Source organism: Hyperoodon ampullatus (assembly GCF_949752795.1).
Source record: "Hyperoodon ampullatus genome assembly, chromosome: 15".
Classification (NCBI taxonomy): Eukaryota; Metazoa; Chordata; class Mammalia; order Artiodactyla; family Ziphiidae; genus Hyperoodon; species Hyperoodon ampullatus.
This window is the reverse complement of record NC_136928.1, coordinates 82,666,007-82,689,737: the sequence shown is the minus strand read 5'-3', so window position 1 is coordinate 82,689,737 and position 23,731 is coordinate 82,666,007. Positions and strand designations below refer to the sequence as shown.

At 40.3% G+C, this 23,731-nt stretch overlaps 1 protein-coding gene across 1 annotated transcript in view; it reads right to left on the bottom strand.

Moving 5' to 3' along the window:
* Window positions 1-23,514, bottom strand: part of KIDINS220 (kinase D interacting substrate 220) — a gene marked incomplete at its 3' end in the record, with an annotated part of 96,252 nt that extends 72,738 nt beyond the window's left edge. The window contains exons 1-6 of the mRNA XM_079720697.1: window positions 23,425-23,514; window positions 17,169-17,297; window positions 11,057-11,155; window positions 9,924-10,022; window positions 2,269-2,367; window positions 906-1,007 (exon numbers count right to left, since the gene is read on the bottom strand). Of these exons, the coding sequence (XP_079576823.1) occupies window positions 906-1,007; window positions 2,269-2,367; window positions 9,924-10,022; window positions 11,057-11,155; window positions 17,169-17,276 (507 nt within the window). The 5' untranslated portion in view covers window positions 17,277-17,297; window positions 23,425-23,514. The remainder of the gene's footprint in view (window positions 1-905; window positions 1,008-2,268; window positions 2,368-9,923; window positions 10,023-11,056; window positions 11,156-17,168; window positions 17,298-23,424) is intronic.
* Between the last annotated feature and the right edge of the window lie 217 nt (window positions 23,515-23,731).

Below are 23,731 nucleotides of genomic sequence, written 5' to 3'. Positions count from 1 at the left end.
TCAAATATTTGGCGTATTAAGGATTTAAAAAAATGAATAGAACAAAATCCTGGGGAGCTTTCTGGAGCTGATGGCACATGATTTGAGTGTGAAGGATGAACAGAAGCTAAAGCAGACGAGGATGAGAGGGCACTCCACTCTGTGAAAGAGCACCTGCAAGATGTGGAGGGTTAAAAACAGATGGACTCAGGGCTTCCCTGGTGGTGCAGTGGTTGAGAGTCCGCCTGCCGATGCAGGGGACACGGGTTCGTGCCCCGGTCCGGGAAGATCCCACATGCCGCGGAGCGGCTGGGCCCGTGAGCCATGGCCGCTGAGCCTGCGCGTCCGGAGCCTGTGCTCCGCAGCGGGAGAGGCCACAGCAGTGAGAGGCCCGCGTACCGCAAAAAAAAAAAAAAAAAAAAAAACAGATGGACTCGGGAACCTGCACCATTTGATAGTTGAGCAAAGGTAGTTTGGGGTAGAGAGAGCAGGAGAAAGGGTAGAGACGGAGGCAAGGATTATCTTTATACATCATAACAGGGATTGATGTCTTTAGGATTTTAAATATGAGAGAGAAAGAACAAGACTTAAATTTTAAAAGATCATCTGGCAACAATACAGAGAAGGCAGACAGGATCCACAGTAGAAAGAAGAGCTACAACAGAAAATAATGAAGACAGGGAATCAACCCTATCTATTTTCCTGAGAATGATGAATGTGATATAAAAGACAATGGAAGGACACTTAGCACGTATTTAATACCTAGAAGGAACCCACCTATGAGATGTGTGTCTTTATAAAATATATAAATATAAACATAAGATACATCAGAGCCGCCGCATGAGATCATATGAAAATCCTTGTAAGTTAGACACACTGAGTGGACATAACATGGACTAGAACCTGGAAAGATCCTGCTGACCTACCTTATCGGAGCAATTGACTTTAGCACCATTTTGCAGTAAAAGTTGCACTATATCTGCATGGCCTCTCCCTGCTGCCCAGATGACTGGGTAAACACTGTACTGCTGGGAGGGAGGCAGGTGGGTGAGTAGGTACACAGGGAGGGAGGGAGGGGAGGGGGGAGGGGGAGGGAGGGAGGGGAGGGGGGAGGGGGAGGGCGGGGAGGGGGAGGGGGAGGGAGGAGGAGGGCGGGGAGGGGGAGGGGGAGGGAGGGGGAGGGAGGGGGGAGGGGGGAGGGAGGGGGAGGGAGGGGGAGGGGGAGGGAGGGGGAGGGCGGGGAGGGAGGGGGAAGGGGAGGGAGGAGGAGGGCGGGGAGGGGGAAGGGGAGGGAGGGGAAGACAAAGTCTTTTAGGTGGGTATTTACAGCACACACTTGCTAAGAAGAGGAAACAACAAAGGGAGCAATATAAAGGAGTATTTTACAAAATCAAGTTACAGACCATTCTCCACTTTAAAAACACATGGAATACTCATAATACATAACTGGGAACTGAGATGCACTCAACCTTAAATAAATATATATTATGAACACATCAATTTTTATAGATTCAACACACAATGTAATCATCTAACCAATAGGTAAGACTAATAAGAATATAAAACCTTTCTTTATAATCCATCCATTAACTTGAATAAAACCATTTCCTTTTTTTCAGCTGTACTGAGGTATAACTGACAAATAAAATTGTAAGACATTTAAAGTGCATGTAATGATTTGACATACATATACATCGTGAAAGGAATCCCCCCATTAATAAAAAAATTTCTTAATCTGCAGTCTGGGATCAAGTCTCAAGCAAAGTACAATAGTAATGCATGTATTACCACCTATAAGAATGTACAGTCTGCTATTTTTAGCCACCAAGTTTGTGGTGATGTTACAGCAACCACAGAAAACTAATACAGGTGACTTGGAGTAAGGTTTTAGCAGTGGAGAGGGCCAGAAAAAAAAAAAAAAGAATATAGAAAAGTGGCATGGTATTTGGTAAATGTCTCTTTTCTTTAAAAGAGTTTAGATTAAGAATACATACACACAGAAAACAGGTAAGATGACTTAAGGATTTCAGAATCTCCTTTTGAAATATTGTATAGTTGTAATTAACATTTAAACTCTAAGAGTTGCCTTTTTGTTGATAAAAACTGAGAAATAAGCTTAGCCTCAGAAAAAAATTCTCATTGTGTTTTGAAATCACATTCTGCATTATTATCTTTAGTAAGATCTAGGTCATTTTTATCCACTATGAAGTCCAAAGCATAACCAGCCTTAAGTATTCCCTAAAAGAACTTACCACTTACATTACAGATGGATTTTTTGTTAACGCTTACCAGACCAGTAACACTCGGATTGGCACCATGAGAAAGAAGCAACTCAACCACTTCAGTACGGCCTTTATAACATGCCCACATAAGAGCTGTCCATCCTCCCTAAAGAAAACAAAAAGGTGGGGCAGGGAAGGGAAACAAAACACTGGATTGTCTCTAAGCACAAAAATGGCATTAATGAAGTTCCTTTTGTGAGCTTTATTCTTTATAGAACCATTGTTTTAAGAAATCACTACTATGTAGTTTTAAATACCTAAGCTCCCCAGAGAAATACACAATAGTATCTGAAAAAAGTCAAATCCCTTAAATCCAGTAATGATTACTCCGAAGTTTGCATTATATTTTGGAAACTGACATAGGGAACATTCATGTTGGACTCTTTCCAAATTTCCAAGATTTATTTTGGTTTTATAAATATTTTCCTTCAGTAAACATTCTATGTCTCTAGATATTCTCCTCCTGGTATGAGTCTAGACTTTTTCAAGAGAGGGATTCCAGCAATCCTATTCAACTCCTGCATCTAAACCCATCCTATAAATTCCAGATCATTATCATACCTCTTGCTAAAAAAGAGAGGATGAGAAGGCAATGATCTGTAGACCATGATTTCCAGGGGTAGGCAAAGTCATTAAGTATGAGTTAACAGCATGATAACTTTCTATTTTTTAAGCTACAGGGGTAGTGTTCTTGTTTTGGCAATGTCCTCTTTAGCTATAATGCAATTCAATGAAAGAGACAAATGCAATCAAATTATACTAAGAAGTGAATGTTTTGTTTGCTTTTTTTTTTTAAATCAGTATTTGCACCAATCCAAATTTGGGTTCAAGAATATAAATCACTTAATCCTTCTGATTCTGTTTCATTGTCACTAAAAAAGAAATGTAAAAAAAATACTTGCCCTAATCCAAAAAAGGCAAAACTATAGAAAGGGAAAGCAGATCAGGGGTAGCCATGGGTTGGGGAGTGGGTGGAGGGGCTGGCTATGAAGAAGCAGCATGAGGGTACTGTTGAAATGATGGAACTGCTCTGTACAGAACTGTGGCGGTGGACATATGACATCATGCACTTGTCAAACCCACAGAACTGAACACCAGAGAGACGAATTTTATTGTAAGTAAAGTTTTTAAAAATCAACTAGAATATGGGGAAGAAAGACAGAATATAGACTGGGATGAATTAATTATATTACAAATGAATCACATAATTACTTAGAAGCTGATCTAGGTAACTCTGGAAAGCAATATTTTGACTGAATTCTGTAATAATGCTAAAGACGAAAAGAACTGTACACAAACAATGTATTTAGTAGCAAATCTGTTTCTCTCAGGGTATGGATTAGAAATTCTGAAACTATTTGTATACTAGAGGTGAACAAATAAGTAAATATATTGTGTAGATAGTGAGAGCCAGATTTCTCTCAGTTAGAGGAGAGTTACAAATTAAGAAAAGGGAGAAGGCTACAGTGGATTGGGTTCATGGTTATCGACCTAGTCTATTTTAAAAATAAATATATATAGATATATATATAGATATATACACACACACACAGATACAGAATAGATGTATGCGTATGCAGGAGTTAATATACAGACACGTATTTCCTACATCTATCCACTGAGAAGGACTACAAGCAGTGACATCCCAGTAACAATAAGCACACCTAACACCTAGATTACTGGTTTCTAAATACCATTTTCGAAAAACAGGAACTAGGGTTCCTTGGAAAACTGATTGATTCCAGGGCTGATAATCAGGGAAATAAGGCAGGGAAAATATAAGATGAACCTGAGCCTGAAGCATTTTATAATGCCAGAAAGTAAGGAAGTGCTGAAATGTATATCTACATATATCTATATATAGATATATATTTAGAGAGACAGAGAAAGACAGAGACAGAGTCAGAGAGAAAGAACTCTTCTTTACAGCAGAATTCTAATTAATAAATACAGATGGAATGATGACAATAGGAAAATCACCATTATAACACCACAGTCATAACTGCTGCATGCAAGATGCATCGATGGATGCTAAAATGAATGAATTAAAGTTTAATCAAAAACAAGATATTTGTATAGTCTCAAAGTATCTTCCCTCAAATATTTAGTAATTACAAAGGGAAATCTGGCAGACACTACCTTAGCCAAGATACATCACCAGTGATACATTCTGGTGATGTATGTACCTAGATGTGGTACACTAAGAAGGGCATATCACCTCCTTCCCAGTAAAGCACAACCTCAATCTAATCATGAGAAACATCAGACAAATCCAAATTGAGAGACATTCTAAGAATGACAGACAAGAAGTCTTCAAAAGTGTCAAGGTCATGAAAGACAAAGAAAGGCTGACATAATTTATTTAGGTCAAATTATAGAGCTGGGCATTTAGTCAAGTCTTACACACACCAATATTTTAATCTGTAAAATTCCTGCCCATCCCATAGGTTTTGGGTCGTCGTGTCTCCATTGTCATTTGTTTCTAGGTATTTTTAAATTTCCTCTTTGATTTCTTCAGTGATCACTTCGTTATTAAGTAGTGTATTGTTTAGCCTCCATGTGTTTGTATTTTTTACAGCTCTTTTCCTGTAATTGATATCTAGTCTCATAGCATTGTGGTCGGAAAAGATACTTGATACAATTTCAATTTTCTTAAATTTACCAAGGCTTGATTTGTGACCCAAGATATGATCTATCCTGGAGAATGTTCCATGAGCACTTGAGAAAAATGTGTATTCTGTTGTTTTTGGATGGAATGTCCTATAAATATCAATTAAGTCCATCTTGTTTAATGTATCATTTAAAGCTTGTGTTTCCTTATTTATTTTCATTTTGGATGATCTGTCCATTGGTGAAAGTGGGGTGTTAAAGTCCCCTACTATGATTGTGTTACTGTCGATTTCTCCTTTTATGGCTGTTAGTATTTGCCTTATGTATTGAGGTGCTCCTATGTTGGGTGCATAAATATTTACAATTGTTATATCTTCTTCTTGGATCGACCCCTTGATCATTATGTAGTGTCCTTCTTTGTCTCTTCTAGTAGTCTTTATTTTAAAGTCTATTTTGTCTGATATGAGAATTGCTACTCCAGCTTTCTTTTGGTTTCCATTTGCATGGAATATCTTTTTCCATCCCCTTACTTTCAGTCTGTATGTGTCTCTAGGTCTGAAGTGGGTCTCTTGTAGACAGCATATAGATGGGTCTTGTTTTTGTATCCATTCAGCCAATCTGTGTCTTTTGGTGGGAGCATTTAGTCCATTTACATTTAAGGTAATTATCGATATGTATGTTCCTATTCCCATTTTCTTAATTGTTTTGGGTTCGTTATTGTAGGTCTTTTCCTTCTGTTATGTTTCTTGCCTAGAGAAGTTCCTTTAGCATTTGTTGTAAAGCTGGTTTGGTGGTGCTGAACTCTTTCAGCTTTTGCTTGTCTGTAAACGTTTTAATTTCTCCATCAAATCTGAATGAGATCCTTGCTGGGTAGAGTAGTCTTGGTTGCAGGTTTTTCTCCTTCATCACTTTAATTATGTCCTGCCACTCCCTTCTGGCTTGTAGAGTTTCTGCTGAGAGATCAGCTGTTACCCTGATGGGGATTCCCTTGTGTGTTACTTGTTGTTTTTGCCTTGCTGCTTTTAATATGACTTCTTTGTGTTTAATTTTTGACAGTTTGATTAATATGTGTCTTGGCGTATTTCTCCTTGGATTTATTCTGTATGGGACTCTCTGTGCCTCCTGGACTTGATTAACTATTTCCTTTCCCATATTAGGGAAGTTTTCAACTATAATCTCTTCAAATATTTTCTCAGTCCCTTTCTTTTTCTCTTCTTCTTCTGGAACCCCTATAATTCGAATGTTGGTGCGTTTAATGTTGTCCCAGAGGTCTCTGAGACTGTCCTCTGTTCTTTTCATTCTTTTTTCTTTATTTTGCTCTGCAGCAGTTATTTCCACTATTTTATCTTCCACCTCACTTATCCGTTCTTCTGCCTCCGTTATTCTGCTATTGATCCCATCTAGAGTATTTTTTATTTCATTTATTGTGTTTTTCATCGATGCTTGATTCATCTTTAGTTCTTCTAGGTCCTTGCTAACTGTTTCTTGCATTTTGTCTATTCTATTTCCAAGATTTTGGATCTGGGAAATAGAATCTTGGATCATCTTTACCATCATTATTCTGAATTCTTTTTCAGGTAGACTGCCTATTACCTCTTCATTTGTTAGGTCTGGTGGGTTTTTATCTTGCTCCTTCTCCTGCTGTGTGTTTTTCTGTCTTCTCATTTTGCTTATGTTACTGTGTTTGGGGTCTCCTTTTTGCAGGCTGCAGGTTCGTAGTTCCCGTTGTTTTTGGTGTCTGTCCCCAGTGGCTAAGGTTGGTTTAGTGGGTTGTGTAGGCTTCCTGGTGGAGGGGACTAGTGCCTGTGTTCTGGTGGATGAGGCTGGATCTTGTCTTTCTGGTGGGCAGGTCCACGTCTGGTGGTGTGTTTTGGGGTGTCTGCGGACTTTTTATGATTTTAGGCCACCTCTCTGCTAATGGGTGGCGTTGTCTTCCTGTCTTGCTAGTTGTTTGGCATAGGGTGTCCAGCACTGTAGCTTGCTGGTCGTTGAGTGAAGCTGGGTGCTGGTGTTGAGATGGAGATCTCTGGAAGATTTTCGCCGTTTGATATTATGTGGAGCTGGGAGGTCTCTTGTGGACCAGTGTCCTGAGGTTGGCTCTCCCACCTCAGAGGCACAGCACTGACTCCTGGCTCCTCAATTTGGGATGATTTGTTGTCTATTCATGTATTCCACAGATGCAGGGTACATCAAGTTGATTGTGGAGCTTTAATCCGCTGCTTCTGAGGCTGCTGGGAGAGGTTTCCCTTTCTCTTCTTTGTTCTCACAGCTCCTGGGTCTCAGCTTTGGATCTGGGCCCGCCTCTGCGTGTAGGTCGCCGGAGGGCGTCTGTTCTTCGCTCAGACAGGACAGGGTTAAAGGAGCAGCCTCTTCGGGGACTCTGGCTCACTCAGGCCGGGCGGGAGGGAGGGGCACGGAGTGCGGGGCGAGCCTGCAGCGGCAGAGGTCGGCGTGACGTTGCACGAGCCCGAGGCGCGCCGTGCGTTCTCCCAGGGAAGCCGCCCCTGGATCCCGGGACCCCGGCAGTGGCGGGCTGCACAGGCTCCCGCAAGGGCGGTGTGGACAGTGACCTGCGCTCGCACACAGGCTTCTTGGCGGCGGCGGCAGCAGCAGCCCCAGAGTCCCACGCCCGTCTCTGGGCTCCACGCTTTCAGTCGTGACTCCCGCCCGTCTGTGGAGCCCCTTTAAGCAGCGCTCTTAATCCCCTCTTCTCGCGCACCAGGAAACCAAGAGGGAAGAAAAAGTCTCTGGCTTCTTCGGCAGCTCCAGAGTTTTCCCGGACTCCCTTCCGGCTAGCTGTGGCACATTAGCCCCCTTCAGGCTGAGTTCTCACCGCCAGCCCCAGTCCTCTCCCTGCGCTCTGACTTGTGAATTGTGTTAATATCATTCCCTCATTTTAATTTGTATAGTATCACCCTATGCAAGAATCTCTGAGATAAAAATTTAATCTTGAGAAACCTATGCCCAAATTTGCAAAATGAAAACATTGAACTGACTGCCTATAGCAGTGCTGTAGTTTGGTGTCCATTAAAGGTCTTCTCAAGGAAGAATCCTCACTAGACTTCCTGACACTGTATCCTGGAATTATTCCTGAATCCCAGACAAGCCCTGGTACACTCTCCTCTCCTCTCACAAGTCCCAGGGACTCTGCCTTCCCTCACAGTTCAGCAGCTGCCACCACCCACCCAATTCTCTGAGGTTAGGGTCTCTCAATACTAACTACTAAGGGAGACATAGTCCTCAGTTTCCCTAATTTGGGGTGTTTAAAAGCCAAACACAGGGCTTCCCTGGTGGCGCAGTGGTTGAGAGTCTGCCTGCCGATGCACGGGACACGGGTTCATGCCCCGGTCTGGGAAGATCCCACATGCCGCGGAGCGACTGGGCCCGTGAGCAATGGCCGCTGAGCCTGCGCATCCGGAGCCTGTGCTCCGCAGCGGGAGAGGCCACAACAGTAAGAGGCCCGCGTACAATCAATCAATCAATCAATCAATAAATCAATCAATAAATCAATCAATAAATCAATAAATACATACATACATACATACATACATACATACATACATACATACATAATAAATAAGTAAGCAAGCCAAACACAGAGGCCCTTTAAATGTTAAAATGTGCTGTGATTTGATAAGTCCTTCAGGGAAATGAGAAACATGGAAAACTAAGAAAGTTTAAGAAACCATTTTCTACAAATCTTGCCAAGTTTTTACACATTCATAACGTATACTTTACAGTTCCTAACTCCCTTGCTGATATATATGGAAGAATGATGAAGGAGAAAGCCTTTGGAGTAAGCAGTCCTGGGTTCAAAACTCAGTCTGACTGCCTAAGAGCTAAGTGACTTTGGGCAAAGAGTGTTTCTTCCAGTCTCAATTTCCTGAACTATATACGCTGAGAACAAAATTAACCCTAAGCCCATAGGATTCTCCTGAGAAGTCAATTAATGATAGAGAGGCTAAAAAGCACCTAAAGGGATTAGGCATACAAAAGCTACCTAATATTAATTCATCTGATAAAATGGTATGGTGCTTTTAATAAAATATTGAGGACTAGGTAATTCCGTGAATTTCTCTTCTGCTTTATTATATGCCAGTTAAGATAAGAACACTGCATTTTACTGCTACCTGCCATACCCATCCTTTGCCTAGGTTACTGACATCATTACCTTCTCTCCCTAAATTTTTATAGCAATGTATTTCAATTTTTTTTCAAAAATAGGGAGGATACAAATGGTTCTGTATCCTTCTGTAAAAATAAGTATACCAGCCACTTCACTAAGTTTTAAGAATAAATATAGCACTGTAGAAGAACACTGTGTAAATTACATCGTACAATATTAAGTGCAAGATGGTGGAGTGCTGCAGTTTCTTAAAAATTCAGACCACCTGTACTTCATAAAGCATCATCAGCAAGGTAATACATGTTTTCTATATCAAGGCAGTTCAATTTCTTCTTTTTCTCCCCTGTTAAAATTAATCTTTGAAAAGGCTGAACATTTTGCAGAATAAATAAGCCAGAAATGATCCCTTTCTTCACCTTTATGCTTTAAGCAGACGCCAAGATCAAATAAGAGCTGAGATAATTAAGAATCATATCTTGTCAAACTTGTAATGTGTACAGATGGCATTAGGAACACAATCACATTTTGAAAATAAGTTTATAAATATTATTCTGAAAATCATGACTTTAAACAACTGAAAATATTTTTAAAACTATACTATGTCTCTCTTAAAGTTCTCCTTAAAGGGAACAACTCTCTCTTGAGTTCTAAAACTGATACATTATAAAGGGTAATAAGTTGTTTTAACAACATTTCAGAATTAAAATTCTGAAATAAACAGGAAATAATGACTAAGAATATTCTAAAGGAGGTGCATTATATCACCGGGTTTTAAAACATTCTTGAGGGTCATTTCAATGCCCAATCCCAAATCCTAAAAACATTATTATAGTATCACCTCACACATAAAAATACAAGACTTAACACATATCCATTACTGCTGATAAGATTCCAGCTGATTAACAATGGATAAAGAATGTCCATACCATGTCACGGTGCTCCAGGTTAGCCCCACATTTAAGCAGTTCTTCCACAATGTGCAGGTGCCCTTCTTTTGACGCTGATATAAGTGCTGTCCAGTTATCCTTGACACACAGACACAAATGTTATCATTTCAAAACCAAAAATAACATTCAAAAGTGAGGAAAAATAGATGTGAATTTACATACCAGATGATCATACCAAATTGACATGATCCGACCCACTCTAAACTACTCTGAAATTACACTGAAGCATAAGCTCTGTTAAGAATTTATCTGTCTACCTGTATGACTACAGTGGTGTAAAAATGGTTTCACAACTGCTTGTTCAGTCTTTTCACTGGACTTCTAATCACATACTGTGTTTTTTAAAAAGGAGAAAAGATGACTATCAAAACCTCAAAGCTAACCCTTGTGGTTAGCAACCATTGCTATAAATTGAAATTAAAGAGCCTGCAATCAGATTTAAGAGCACATTTACCAACTATTAAAGAGATCCCATATGATGAGTTTAGAAACTGTATGATAAAGAACTATTCTTTATTTTTTTTAAATAAAGCCTACAAGTATCCTATCCTAACTTTTATCCATGAGTGTACTATAATTTAATTCAAATGATCACTCAATTAAAATCACCAATTTAATATCATCAATTTGAATCATAAAAACAAACAGAAAAACAGAAGTAGCTGTGTGACCCTGAAAAATAATTCCTGGGAAACAGAGAAAGTAAGCCTCTTGGAATAGTGATTTATCCCTCATAAATGATATCAGAAGGGCCCACATCTTTCTGGCTTATCATATGTGATATTTATAATAATAAGATACCATTATGGGGAGTTACTTCACAATATGACTCATACATATCTTCTAGGCAGGCATTTAATTTTAAGTATATGTTCTCCCTATTCAACCAGTGCCATCTATACATAAAAAAACCTGAAGAGCTGAGAACTTTCACTGAAAGTAAAAATTTCTCTCCTGTTATTACCCCTTTTAAAGAATTGAGTTAGCATATTACTAGGCAAAGTTGAGATACAGAAGAAGTACAATCTATAATCTATTATTTTTGAATCATTTCTTAAAAGCAAAGTTAAGGAAAAGAAAAAGACAAATGAGTAAATTATTTCAATATATACCAAATCTTCCAGATTGCAATTAGCTCCATTCTTAATTAATTCTTTCACTATTTCCAGATTGCCTTGTTCAGCAGCTATCATCAATGGAGTCTGGCCACACTGGAAATATAAAAGACACAGAGAACTTGTCAAGATGCTGTACTTTAGTTGAAATACCAGTTAATTATAGCACACTTACTTTTTCCTGATGTTATGTTAAGCGCTATTTACAGTATTTCATTAATTTAGAAACACCTCTGAATTCTTAAGTTTTCAGATTACTAATAATGTAAAAGTCAAAGAGAAAATGAGACTTTTTTATGACAGCATTAGCAATCTGTTTTTGGCACTGCAATTTTATTCAAAATAAGTAAGCATGAATAATACTAGGCACTGAAACGTAATTACCACAATGTATATAAAAATCTTAGGATATCTGTGGTAACCAAATTCTCTACCAATACAGTTAGAATATGATATAGAAGGTGGTTTTATTGTATGTATAAGATGTTTTATCAGGACTAGAGGGAAGAAAGTAAAGCAATAAATAAAAACAATACAGGTGCTGTATATATTACGTAGTTTTTTTAAGCCTTCCCTTATAACCTTAATTCATTAAACTAAAGTCCCTACTAGCTACATCAGAGCTGCCCAGCCTGTGCCTAGAATGAGTCACAGCATAAGACACAGTGCTCCCCAGCCCTGAGACAGCAGAGCAGGGCCTGGGCAGCGAGATCCTGGGACAGGTTCCCTCCAGCAGCAAGCCTCGGCTATTGCAAGTGCAGCACACACATTATCATTTTCTGTACTTGCCGTGATAGCAAACAGGTTAGAAGCACTGGGTTAAAGGTGCTGAAACATACTAAGGTACACGAAAATTACACCAAAAACTAAATTCAATTAGAGAAATATTTATCTAAGCACCTACTTACTGAATGTGTATCAGTGGGGGGAGAAACATCAGTGATTTTTTTTTAAATGCTAATCTGACAACATTCCACTGCTTAAAACCCTCAATGGTTTCCTACTGCTCTTTTGGATGAGAACCAAAATCCTTCCATGGCCTGTGGTCTAACGATGGAGAGACAACAGCAGGCCTACCTCGAAACCTGTGCCAGGCCATTCCCTCCTCACCAATGTGCCCTCAAGCTCTTTCCCACCTCGGGACCCTCAGACAAAGTCTTCCCTCTACCCCACCCAGTTAACCACCACCCACCGGGCAGCTCTTGGGTCAAACATCAACTCCTTAGGGAAGCCTTGCTAACCCCCTCTAATTTCATTTACTATACTAATCCTTGTTTGTAATTACACATTTATTTGTGTGATTAACAACTGATTATTGTGTTTCCTCTAAAGGCCCTAAACTCCCAGAGGGTGGGAAGCATGTCTGTTTTGTTTGTTTAGTACTGTACACCCCCAGCGTGAGAGAAAGTGACTGCCACACAGGTACTCAAATATTTATTGAGTAAATGAGTGAGCGAAGTCTGAAAGAATTTAAAAATCCACTACTGGCAACATACAAACATGGAAATAATTATAGTAACAGGCAATATACAACAGATGCTGCTATAAGAATACAAGTAAAGAGAAACACAAATACTGAGTTAAAGTACAAAAGTAAATCGAATTAAATACAGACATTCGTATAATGATGGATACTAAATTATATGTGTTAGTCACCTGTCATTCAACCAGGGTCATTAGGGAATGAGATATTATGCATAAATAGATTTTCCAGGTGAAAAAGTTTATCCTTTAAATATTAAATTTGATTATAACTTTTATGATTACCACTTTTCTAAAAAGTAATACACACACTGCTACTTGTTAAACAGATTAACTTAAACACTATGTTTATGATTCTGAGTCATACCTACAGACATCAATTATTACACCAGGCTTGCCTCTGTGAGCTCTAATGTCTTTGAGTTACTTTCTACAGCATGTTTCTCCCTTCTGATTAGATTAACTGGGATAAAAAGTGAAATATCAAAATCAATGGTATAATATATAAATTAAAGCCAACTAATTGAATCTATGGCCCTAAGGATATATGACTTGTACATCAGTTTTCAAAATTGTAATTCCAAAGACTCAGGAGCTTTCTGTTTACTTTCTGGGGTCACAGTCACATTTCAGATAATTCACAAAGACAGGTGCTCTTAGAGTATGAGGGAAAAAATAAGATAGATGTGTATTAAAATCCATAACACAAATAAGACAGATGGTATAAACGTGATTAACTAGAAACAAGACAAATGAAAGACTTGAATAGTCATAACTTTCTCTTGCAGAAACTATTAGTTGTCTACCCAGTATCTAGAGCAACAGGATTTTGTTGGGGGTGGCAGCATGCTCAGCTAAAAACACCTACATTGTTCAGCCTTACTTGCAGTTGGAAATAATCCATGGCACCACTCTGGCTAGGTCTCCCAGGAAGGCTCAGTAATTAGACTAACTCGGCTGGCCCGTTCCCTTTTCCTTCTTGTCTGATATGTGGACACAATGCTGCAGTTGTATCAAGACAGCTGATGTGAAGTAACAAGCACACAGAGAGGCGTGGCCAGAAGGGCAGAGGAGCCTGGGAAGAGATCCTGACGCCATCATATCAGCCTTGGAATGGCTCCTCCAGCTTGTCATTACATGAGAAAAATAAGATCTTCATTTGATTAAGCCACTATTTTGGGAGCTGTTACATGCAGTCCAAAGCAATCTTTAACCTTTTGTAGCTACACTATCCAAATAGATAAGTGATTTTCAGGAAAGACTGCCATTAAGTTTTATTAAGTCCCTTAAGGTAGAAGGATATTTGCCTTATAAGTTGCACCTTATCACAAAACATATTTATTCTACTAGTTCTTGCTTAGCCAATCTAGTAACTACAGTTGTGGAGACAGAGTGACTTAGAAACGGTCACGACGACTTTACTCTTTCACTTCAATATGAATCACTAAAGGGCCCTTCCCTACCTAACCCCACATACACATCCCAGCAAATCCCAAACCCATTTCTTTCCAAAAAGTACAGGATCACATAACTCATATAATACTCTATTGATAATGACCTCAAACCAAAACACCAAAACAGAACACTGCGGGCCAACTAAGGTTCTGCACAACAGCTACCATATTTTATCTCAGCTTCCCGGAAGCTACAATGCAAAAACACCTCCTATTCAGCATCTTTCTGCTCTTCCCAATTCCTAGGTAGTCCCACTTCTATTTATTCAGGTGTACTGGACCTAGATAACCATTGCCCTTTAAAGCAGTCACCTTTGCAGGATCAATACATCTTCCAATAATTGTAGTGAAACTAGAACATTTTTTAATTCTCCTTTGAAGCTTCCTTCAGGGTCTACATTTGTAAGCACGTAACAAAATTCCCCTCCTGAACTTAGAGCCCTGTTTCATTTTCTTAGGGAATAGTGTCCAACCTCAACACTATATCCTTGTATCAAGGAGAGCTGAGAGTGCTCTTTTCATAAATAAAGTTAAATTAAAGCCCTTCACTGATCTACAAAGGGCAAAGAATTGCCATCATTGAGAACATTCAGAGGCCAAGAGATTTATCTAGTTTACAAATTAAGTAGAAAGAAAAAAAGGAAGGAAATTAGCATTTATTTATTTTATTTATTTATTTATTTATTTATTTATTGCGGTACGCGGGCCTCTCACTGTTGTGGCCTCTCCCGTTGCGGAGCACAGGCTCCGGACGCGCAGGCTCAGCGGCCATGGCTCACGGGCCCAGCCGCTCCGCGGTATGTGGGATCTTTCCGGACCGGGGCACGAACCCGTGCCCCCTGCATCGGCAGGCGGACTCTCAACCACTGCACCACCAGGGAAGCCCAGAAATTAGCATTTATTAATTGCAGCCCATCATATGCTAAGCACAGCATCAGGCAATTTTCCCCACATTATTTTATTTTATTGATGTAACATTTAAGAAACTTTTTGAAAACTGATAACCAAACATATTAACATGAGATAATTAAGTACTTCACTTTTTAAAGGCAAGAAAGAGGGAAGAAGGTCTAAGCAACTTTTTAGAATTCTCTAAAAATTAAATTTAATCAGAAGCTGTAGAAGCAAAATGCTAACAAAGGCCTTGAGAAAGCTACTGTCTCCACAACCTTCACATTAAGCCATAATGTAAAAATCCCAGGTTGCTTCAAAGTATTATTTTAAAAATCCAATTTTAATTTATAGAATACTAAACTAGATGTAAATATCACTAATAACCATTAAATGCTACTGCATGCATGATGACAAGTTAAGCTCTATACCAAATACACTTCATTCTTTGTAAGATTAATTTAAGTTTATGCTTATTATGTGCTATTTTTCTCCTTCCAAGTGAAGCTATTTTCTCAATATTCCTAAAGAAACTGTCGATGAAGTAAAACTTAATCTTTTTAAACTATCATTTTATTATTCCAAATATGCTAATATATGCTAATAAAATGACTACTTCCATAAGCAGTTCTTTTATAACAATAAACAATCTCCATTTATTAATTTTATCTCATTTATGCATAACAATTATTGACTATTCATGAGCTAAATATACAGAACCATTACCATATCTGCATAGTCAATAAAAACATTAGCTATCATCACTGTATTGCAATAACAAAAATTTTATATCACGATTTCTTTAACAAGAGCTAACATTTAATAAAATTAGGTACCCCATGTCAAAAATAATAATAATAATAAAGTAATAACTGTTGATTCAGCAGCTTTCAAAACATTTATAATATTTGCATACCCATGTTCATAGCAGCAGGATCCACAACAGCAAAGAGGAGGAAACAACCCAACTGTCTATCAATGGATAAGTGGATAAACACACCGTGGTGCATACATATAATGGAATATTATTCAGCTTTAATAAGGAAGGAAATCTTGTCACATGCTACGACATGGATGAACCTAGAGGATATTACACTAAATGAAATAAGCCAAGTCACAAAAAGACAAACACTGTACAGTTCCACTTCTATGAAGTACCTAGAGTAGTCAAACTCATAAAGACAGAAAGTATAATGGTGGTTACCAGGGGCTGGGGTCGGGGTAGGGGGAATAGGGAGTTGTATAATAGATATGGAGTTTCAGATTTGAAAAAGTTCGGGAAATATTTCAAAACATGTGAATTACTTAACACTACTGAACACCACTGAACTGTACACTTAAAAATGGTTAAGATGGTAAATTTTATGTTTTTTTCCCACTGTAAAAAAAAATCATAAATACAACTCTGCATGTCTACACATACAGATACATATATGTGCACACATATACACATATACATATATATATATATATTTGTGTATAACTAAAATCAGTCCATGTTCATCTTATTCACTGGCCAAAAAAAAAAAAAAAATTACACTGTATTGAAATACAGTCCTAAGAAAAAGGATTATTTTTCTTAAGTTTTATAAAACATACATATTTTGCCACTTAAAAAATTCATACAATAAGTTTATTAGTCCCTAAAATGTTGCAGCTTGGCTGTTCACAATAAAATAATCAACATTTTATTTGCTTGTATTGTTGAATAGAAATATCTAATACGAGTTAATGAAAATGATCAATATATACTTCCCTGTCTTATTAAACATAACATACGACCTATTTAACTGTCTCTTAAAGATGTAAGTCTTTAAAATTCCAAGACGTGTGGAATGAACAACTCAGGAAGAGGGCTGAGGCTCCAGGAAAGAAAATATTTCAGAAAGTCCTAATTTTGTCTCGTTAATCTTTTTTTTTTCTTTTTTTTTTTGGTTAATCTACTTATAAGAAGATTGGGTTTAGAAGTTCTTCTAAAGTTTCCTAGAAACACTTTTGATTTCAGTAATTAAACTTCTTGAAGGGTGACTGTTCTATCTGGAAAAAAGCCAAACATAAGTCTCAATCATAAAGCATAAATTCAATATTCAATCATTTATATAAGTTCAAATGTATTCCAACAATACAGAATTCAAAGCACTTTTAACTATAAGAAATTATATCATTACTGAGGGTGAGAACTACAAATTTCTTACTTACCTTTATCCTTAGCACAGTGCCTCGTACATAGTGGGTAGTCAACAAATATTTGTAAGAATGTAATTTTAGAAACTTGGTCTTACCTCATTTCTCTCATCTACATCCTTGCATTTTTCAAGAAGAGCTTTCAAAGCAGGAATGTTTTCTTCTTCTACGTAATTTATTACGCTCTGTGATATGAGAACCGACATTTTCACAGAAAGCTACAATACCTGTTAAATCAGATCATAATTTGGGATTAGGAAAAAAAAGTTACTACTAACTATATTACTTTCTTAACCTTAAACTTGTACAAACATACCTCCATGGGCGGGAGTAAAAACAAGGCCCCATAGCTCAGCTCTCAAAGTGCCCACCCCTCTCTTCCCAAGACTCACACTCATCTCTCTCTTAACTCATCCAAACCCCAAACTCCAGACCCAACCCCCAAACCCTCCTCCTCACCACCACCCACAAATAAAAGAAAGCGCTCCACTGCCTCTCCTGCCACGTTCTCCATCTCAGTCAACGGCCACTCCAGCTCCATTCTTCCAAGGTCAAAACCTTGGAATTATCCATGACTTATCTCGTCCCTTTACACTCTACATTCAATCTATTAGCAAATCCTTTGGTTCCACCTATAAAATGTATTTCACATCTGGTCACCACTCACCACCTCCATCACAACCACCCTGGTCCAGCCACCGTGACCTCTCACCTAGATCCCAACTGCTCTCCCTTCCTCCATTTTGCCTTCCCCACAGTCTATCCTCCACAAGGCAACCAGGTCATCTTTTGAAAATGTAAGTTGGACCAGAGCTTCTTAAATCATAATATACATCAGAATCACCCAGAGCTTGTAAAACACAGATGCCTGGGCCCTTCCCTCAGAGGTTCCGACAAGTAGGTCCTGGTGCAGCCCCTGTACCTGCATCTCTAACATGCTCCACACACCTGCCTTTGCTCAGTTTGCTCCCTGCATTTGCAACACCACTCCTAAATCACTGAGCTGCATCTTGGCCATCCTGTGCTCAAAACTCCCCAACAGTTGTCCTCTCACTCGAAATAAAAACCCCAATTCCTTATCACAGCCCCAAAGGCCCTGCTTGACCTATTCCAGCCCCTCTCCATGTCCCTGAGCTTATCTACCACTCTCTTTCGCCTTCATTTTGCTCGGGCTAGCCAGGGTTTCTGTTCAAATGTCACCTGATCAGAGCGTCCCTGACCACTGTGTACGAAACAGCCATCACCCCCACTATCGCTCCTCATTACACCACCCTGCCTTACTTTTCCACGCGGCACTGAGCATCACTCAAGAAACCTTTGTGGTTTGGTTTTTGGGTTTTTCGTCTGCCTCCTCATTGTCCACCCCACCTCCAAAATGCAGCTCAACGAGAGTAGAGTCTATTCCTGTTTTGTTTGATGTTGAATCCCCAACATGTAGAACAGTGCCTGGCACACAGCAGACACCAATATCTAAGAATGAATGAGCATGCCTACACTGATCCACCCACCTGGAATTCTTCACCCATCTTTAACCTTCTAACAAACGGAAACATTCCTTCAAATCCCACCTCAGGGGGATCCTCCTCTGGGACCTCCTGCCTCGCCCTGGTCAGTTTCACCCAGTACACCTATATGTCATGCATATCTTCAGTATTACACTTATAATAACATATCACAATTATTAATTTACTTTGAAATCCTTGAAAACAAGATCATGTCTTACCTTTTCGTCCTCAGCAACTAAGGAAAGGCTTGGTATATCGTCATTAAATGGTTACGGAATTAACAGGAATATTTTATAATTACAGAGGATATGTGCACCCTAAATTTTAATATTACACCTGGCGAATCTGGTTAAGGTGTAAAATAGAGTTCTTTGTACTACTCTTACAAGTCTTCTGTAAGTTTGCAGTTACTTTAAAATAAAAATTTTAAACACACATGCAGATGTCTGACAAAGCCCTTATTTAGATCAAATATTTTTCCTCACTGTAATATCACACAAGACTGGAATGAGCATAGTAAAGAAAAGTAGTTATAGACATTGACCTCAGTTGTTAAAAAGAAAAAAAAAATTGAAACTCTTAAGATTTTCAAATCTTGTTACCTCTCTCCAATCTGTTATGTGGATGGTATGTGTATCACCTTGAGATACATAAAACTTTAAAAGTTATCACTCATAGATTGTGACTAATATTAAAAGACTTCAGACTTAGATCCCTTTAGACTAAGATTAAGCAGAAAATGGTAATAGTAAAAAAAAAAAAAAAATTGAAGCTGCCTTGCCTTAAGCCACCTGATATTCTTTAAACGAATCTATTAAGGAAAGGTGATCTACGTTTGTCATACATTTCTGAGAAAATGCAATTCTACACAGCCATAATTGAATAACAGTTCGATCTAACAGCAGTCTGTTGGAAGTCTGTAATTTACAATGCTTCAGGTTGTCACTGACAAGTTGAATAATACACTGTTTCTGCCCTATGGAGACTTAGGGCTCTTTAAAGTACTGGAGGAGAAAAGAGGTGACTGGGGGAAGAGAGAAATGGCTGAAATAAAATTGGTTGGCTGAAGTTGGGGGATGGGCACACGAGGGTTCATTACGATCCTCTACTTTGTGTACTTAGGGGGAAATATTAGAGCAGGCTTTGCTGATCGTTCAGCATTACACGCCTGGAATTCTGGTAATCTCTGCATTCATCCACCCATCCCTTCTTTACTGTTAAGTTTCTTTTTTTTTTAAGATCTTTATTGGAGTACAATTGCTTTACAATGGTGTGTTAGTTTCTGCTTTATAACAAAGTGAATCAGTTATACATATACATCTGTTCCCATATCTCTTCCCTCTTGCGTCTCCCTCCCTCCCACCCTCCCTATCCCACTCCTCTAGGTGGTCACAAAGCACCGAGCTGATCTCCCTGTGCTATGCGGCTGCTTCCTTAACTGGAGGAACTTCACAAGTCTTACCTTCACAAATTCAGAAGCGCCTAATAGTTTCTTGTGCATATTAAAGAATTGTTAAATGTTTCCTGAATTGAATTTGATCATCAAATCACATTTATTAATTTAACAGAAAAGTCTACCACAGCTGACAGTTATAAAATGATTCCCATGAGCCAGGCTTCTAACAAATCAAGAATTTGATCTCAAGTGTGCCCAGTAAATCAGATTATGTTCTTCAACGGCCAGGTCTCCCAATCCCTCCCTCAGAGGTTTCACTTTTGATTAGCCGTGCTCCCCCTCTTAAATGAATCCTTTCAACAGGTTCCATCATCCCGACATCCCGACAGACACGTATGCCCAACCCACCGACAGACAGCCTAGAGGTCTCAATTTAAAAGTCACTTCCCCCAGGGAGGTTTCCCTGACCGCCCACTCCCCTCCCAGACCAGCTTAGGGCCTCCTCTCTCCCTCCTCCTTTCTCAGTCTTCCTTAAAGATACCCTGCACTTCGTTGCAGTGACTGTGTTCCCAGGCAGGAAGCATGTCTGGTTTGGTCACCACTGTTTCCCCCATGCCTGACACGTTTCCAGGAACAAAGGACAGGCTCAATAGGCATCAGGTGAATGAAGGCAGCCCAGGGGGCCAGACCTCATCTGTTCTGCAGATATTTCCGGGGCACCATCATGTGCAAGGCCCATGACAGCCTTTAGTGGATTCCTATCAAGCCTTCAACAAGCTTACCGTTCACCAGGAGACATAAAAGAACTTATCACGAAAAGAGCATTTACACGTCACCTTATAGTTTATGAGATGCTTTTATATCTATGATCTATTTGATTTTCCAATAATCTTAAGTATTATCTCTCATTTTACAGATGAGAAAACAGGTTTCATACACAAGTAATTTGCCCAACATAATTCAAAAAGCAAATGTGTAGTATCCAGATAAATCCAAGTCATAATTTAAGGTAGAACAGTGCTGGAGAAACCCTAAGTCCTATGAGAGTTCTGAAGAGAAGTTCCTACTCTTACTGGAATATCATGGACGTATCACTTTGTGCTGATCCTTGAAGACTGGGTCCACTGGTGGGAAATGAAAGAAGGGCATACCAGGCAAAAGGAACAGAATGAACACAGAGAGTGCTGAGTGGCTATGTAGTGTATGTCCAGGAAACAATGAACAGCGTGGATAGGGAATGTAAGTAAAAAGTTAGAGCTAAGATTGGAAAGTGAGGGTGGTTAGATCTGTAATCTCTGCAAGATAAGGGCTGTCTCTCTTTTGTTCTTATGTCCCCAGAACCTATTACAGGTCCAGAGCAAGTAGAAACATCAAAGACAACTGCCAAACTGAGTAACTGTTTAGGTACACTAAACATGCCTCTTCTGTAGGACTCTGCCTGCCCGTAGCTCCCACTACCCTCAACAGCCATGTTCTCTACCATCAGCCACAACCAGTGATGAGCATATGAGGACACGTGACTGCTCAAAAAGATAAGCTGGGCCAATCAGATTCCTCTCTCTAGAACTGGAAATTAGAAACCAGAGACCCAGTCGTTACAGACCATGAACAAAACGATACAGTTTTGAGGCAGCCAGTCAGCAGACAGAGGATCCAACGATGTGAACAGAGAAGACTCCTCGTAAGTGAGAAAACAAGTGTGGCCCCTGAGAGATCTACAGAAGGTGGAACTGCCTTAGATCCCGATTTCTTTCCGATTCTCAGTCAGTCCTGAAAATCTCCTTTTCCCTGAGGTAAAAGAGTAAATCTCTGTCCCTTGCCTTCTAAGCAGCCCTGACTAATATGGTAGCAGAGAAACTTAGCAAAAGCAGGAAGAGGGTGATGGCACACTCACATGATCCTAGGAAAAATTTCCCCCAGCAGTGTATGCGGCCCAGAATCGGAACCCTGGATACCAGTCAGACAACCACCAGAAGAGCCCACAGGAGAGGGGACGGGGGTAGGGATGCAGAAGAAATGAGCGATATGAACTTGAACAGTATAAAATCCCCCATATTGGACCCTTTGACCTACCAAAATATCCAGAAGAGAGATTCTGAATGTCGAAATTTTAAAAATTATGTGACCAGAAATGAAAGAACTGGCAAAGATGACTAGATACCAAGCATAGGTGATGAGAGGATGATGGTGCCGCTAACAAAAAAAAAAGTGAAGTCCGGAGAAGGTCAGGACTTTCCTGTTTGGTTAGTATCCCCTCCTTCCCCACCACTCCAGCATGCTGAATGTGAGGTGCTCGAAAAAACCTGGGCTGGAGAATCCACCCAGTTTTTGGAAAAACAGACCTGGAAATCACTCGCACAGAGCGTAAAACAAAGATCCTCAAACTTGTGCATCAAAGTTACTCAGGAAGCTTGTCAATACACAAATTCCTTGGACTTCTCCCCCAGAGAATCCTATTCAGTAGATGTGGGGCGCAGAAACTGACATTTTAACAAGCACCCCAAAATGATTCTGATGAAAGTTTCCACGCTGGTAAAGCTAGAGAACAAAGAACACAACCTTGACGCTGCATTTCTCACCCTTGGCTCTGCATCAGGTCTCTTAAGGTGCTTTAAAAAAATTTAGATGTCTGATCCTCAGTGTTGTCAAAGTGGGGACAGTGACAGAACGTATCACAGTCACCTATCTGAAGGGGTGATTCCTGAGCCACACCCCAGGCCGGCTGAATGGGAATTCTGAGGGTAAGGCTAAGAAGGCTACATTTTTAACCAGTGCCCCCTAGCGGCTAGCAAAGATAGCTCCATAAATAGTTATTAATAAGAAAATATTCTTCATTGGTTTAAACGTTACTATGTGTCAAAACAATTTTAAAGAAAAATAATCCAACGTTACTGGCTGACAAATCGCTTCCCTATAAATAAATCAAGGAAGCGTCGTAATCAATCGCTTGCTGATATTCTGCTGATATAACGGCCTGCACAGGACAATGGAGTAATGGAGCCCAATATGAAAGCAAAGGGAGAAAAACCAACCACCTCCTCCGTGGAAGCCCAGGGAAAGAAACCTCGAACGCCTGCCCTAGCGGTACCAGCTAAGGGGTTCTCGAGGTGGTGGGTGTGCCTGCGGCTGCTCCGAAAAAATAACCAAAAGACACTTGTTTCACTAGCATCCCCCATCTCACCCCCTCAAAAGGCTGACCAACTGCGACAGCAAGTCCAAGACCTTCCCGGCGCCCCAGCAAGCGCGGACCGGCCCGGAAAGCCAGACACCGGCGCCCCCCGCCCGCTCCCTCCCCTCCCTCGACCCCGCACACGCGCTCGGCCTCGCGCCCCCCTCACCCGGCCACGGCCCCTTCCCCACACCCGGCCTCACCCTTCCTCCGCTCCCTCCTCGCTCGGCCTCGTCCCCCTACACACCCCACCACGGCCCCTCCCTGCCGACCACCACACTGACCGTCTCAGAACCTGGTCCCAGGACGGCTTCCACAGCTCGGGCGGAAAGGGCCCGCTTTGCCGCACGCAGGCGCTGTCAGAAGACTAGAAAGGGAGAGACCTCGGCTTTCAGCACGTCGCCCTCACCACAGCCGGCGGCCATTTTCCCCCACGTCTCCGCAAACTGACAGATCACGTGACCCGGGCTGAGGGGCGGGGCGGCGGGTAGCCACGCCCCGTGTCTGCCTGGGGAGCCCGAAGGAGGCGGGCTGGGTGGGGCTGCCGGCGCCAGCGGGAGCAATGGCGGGTAGGCGGGCTGGGGAGAGGAA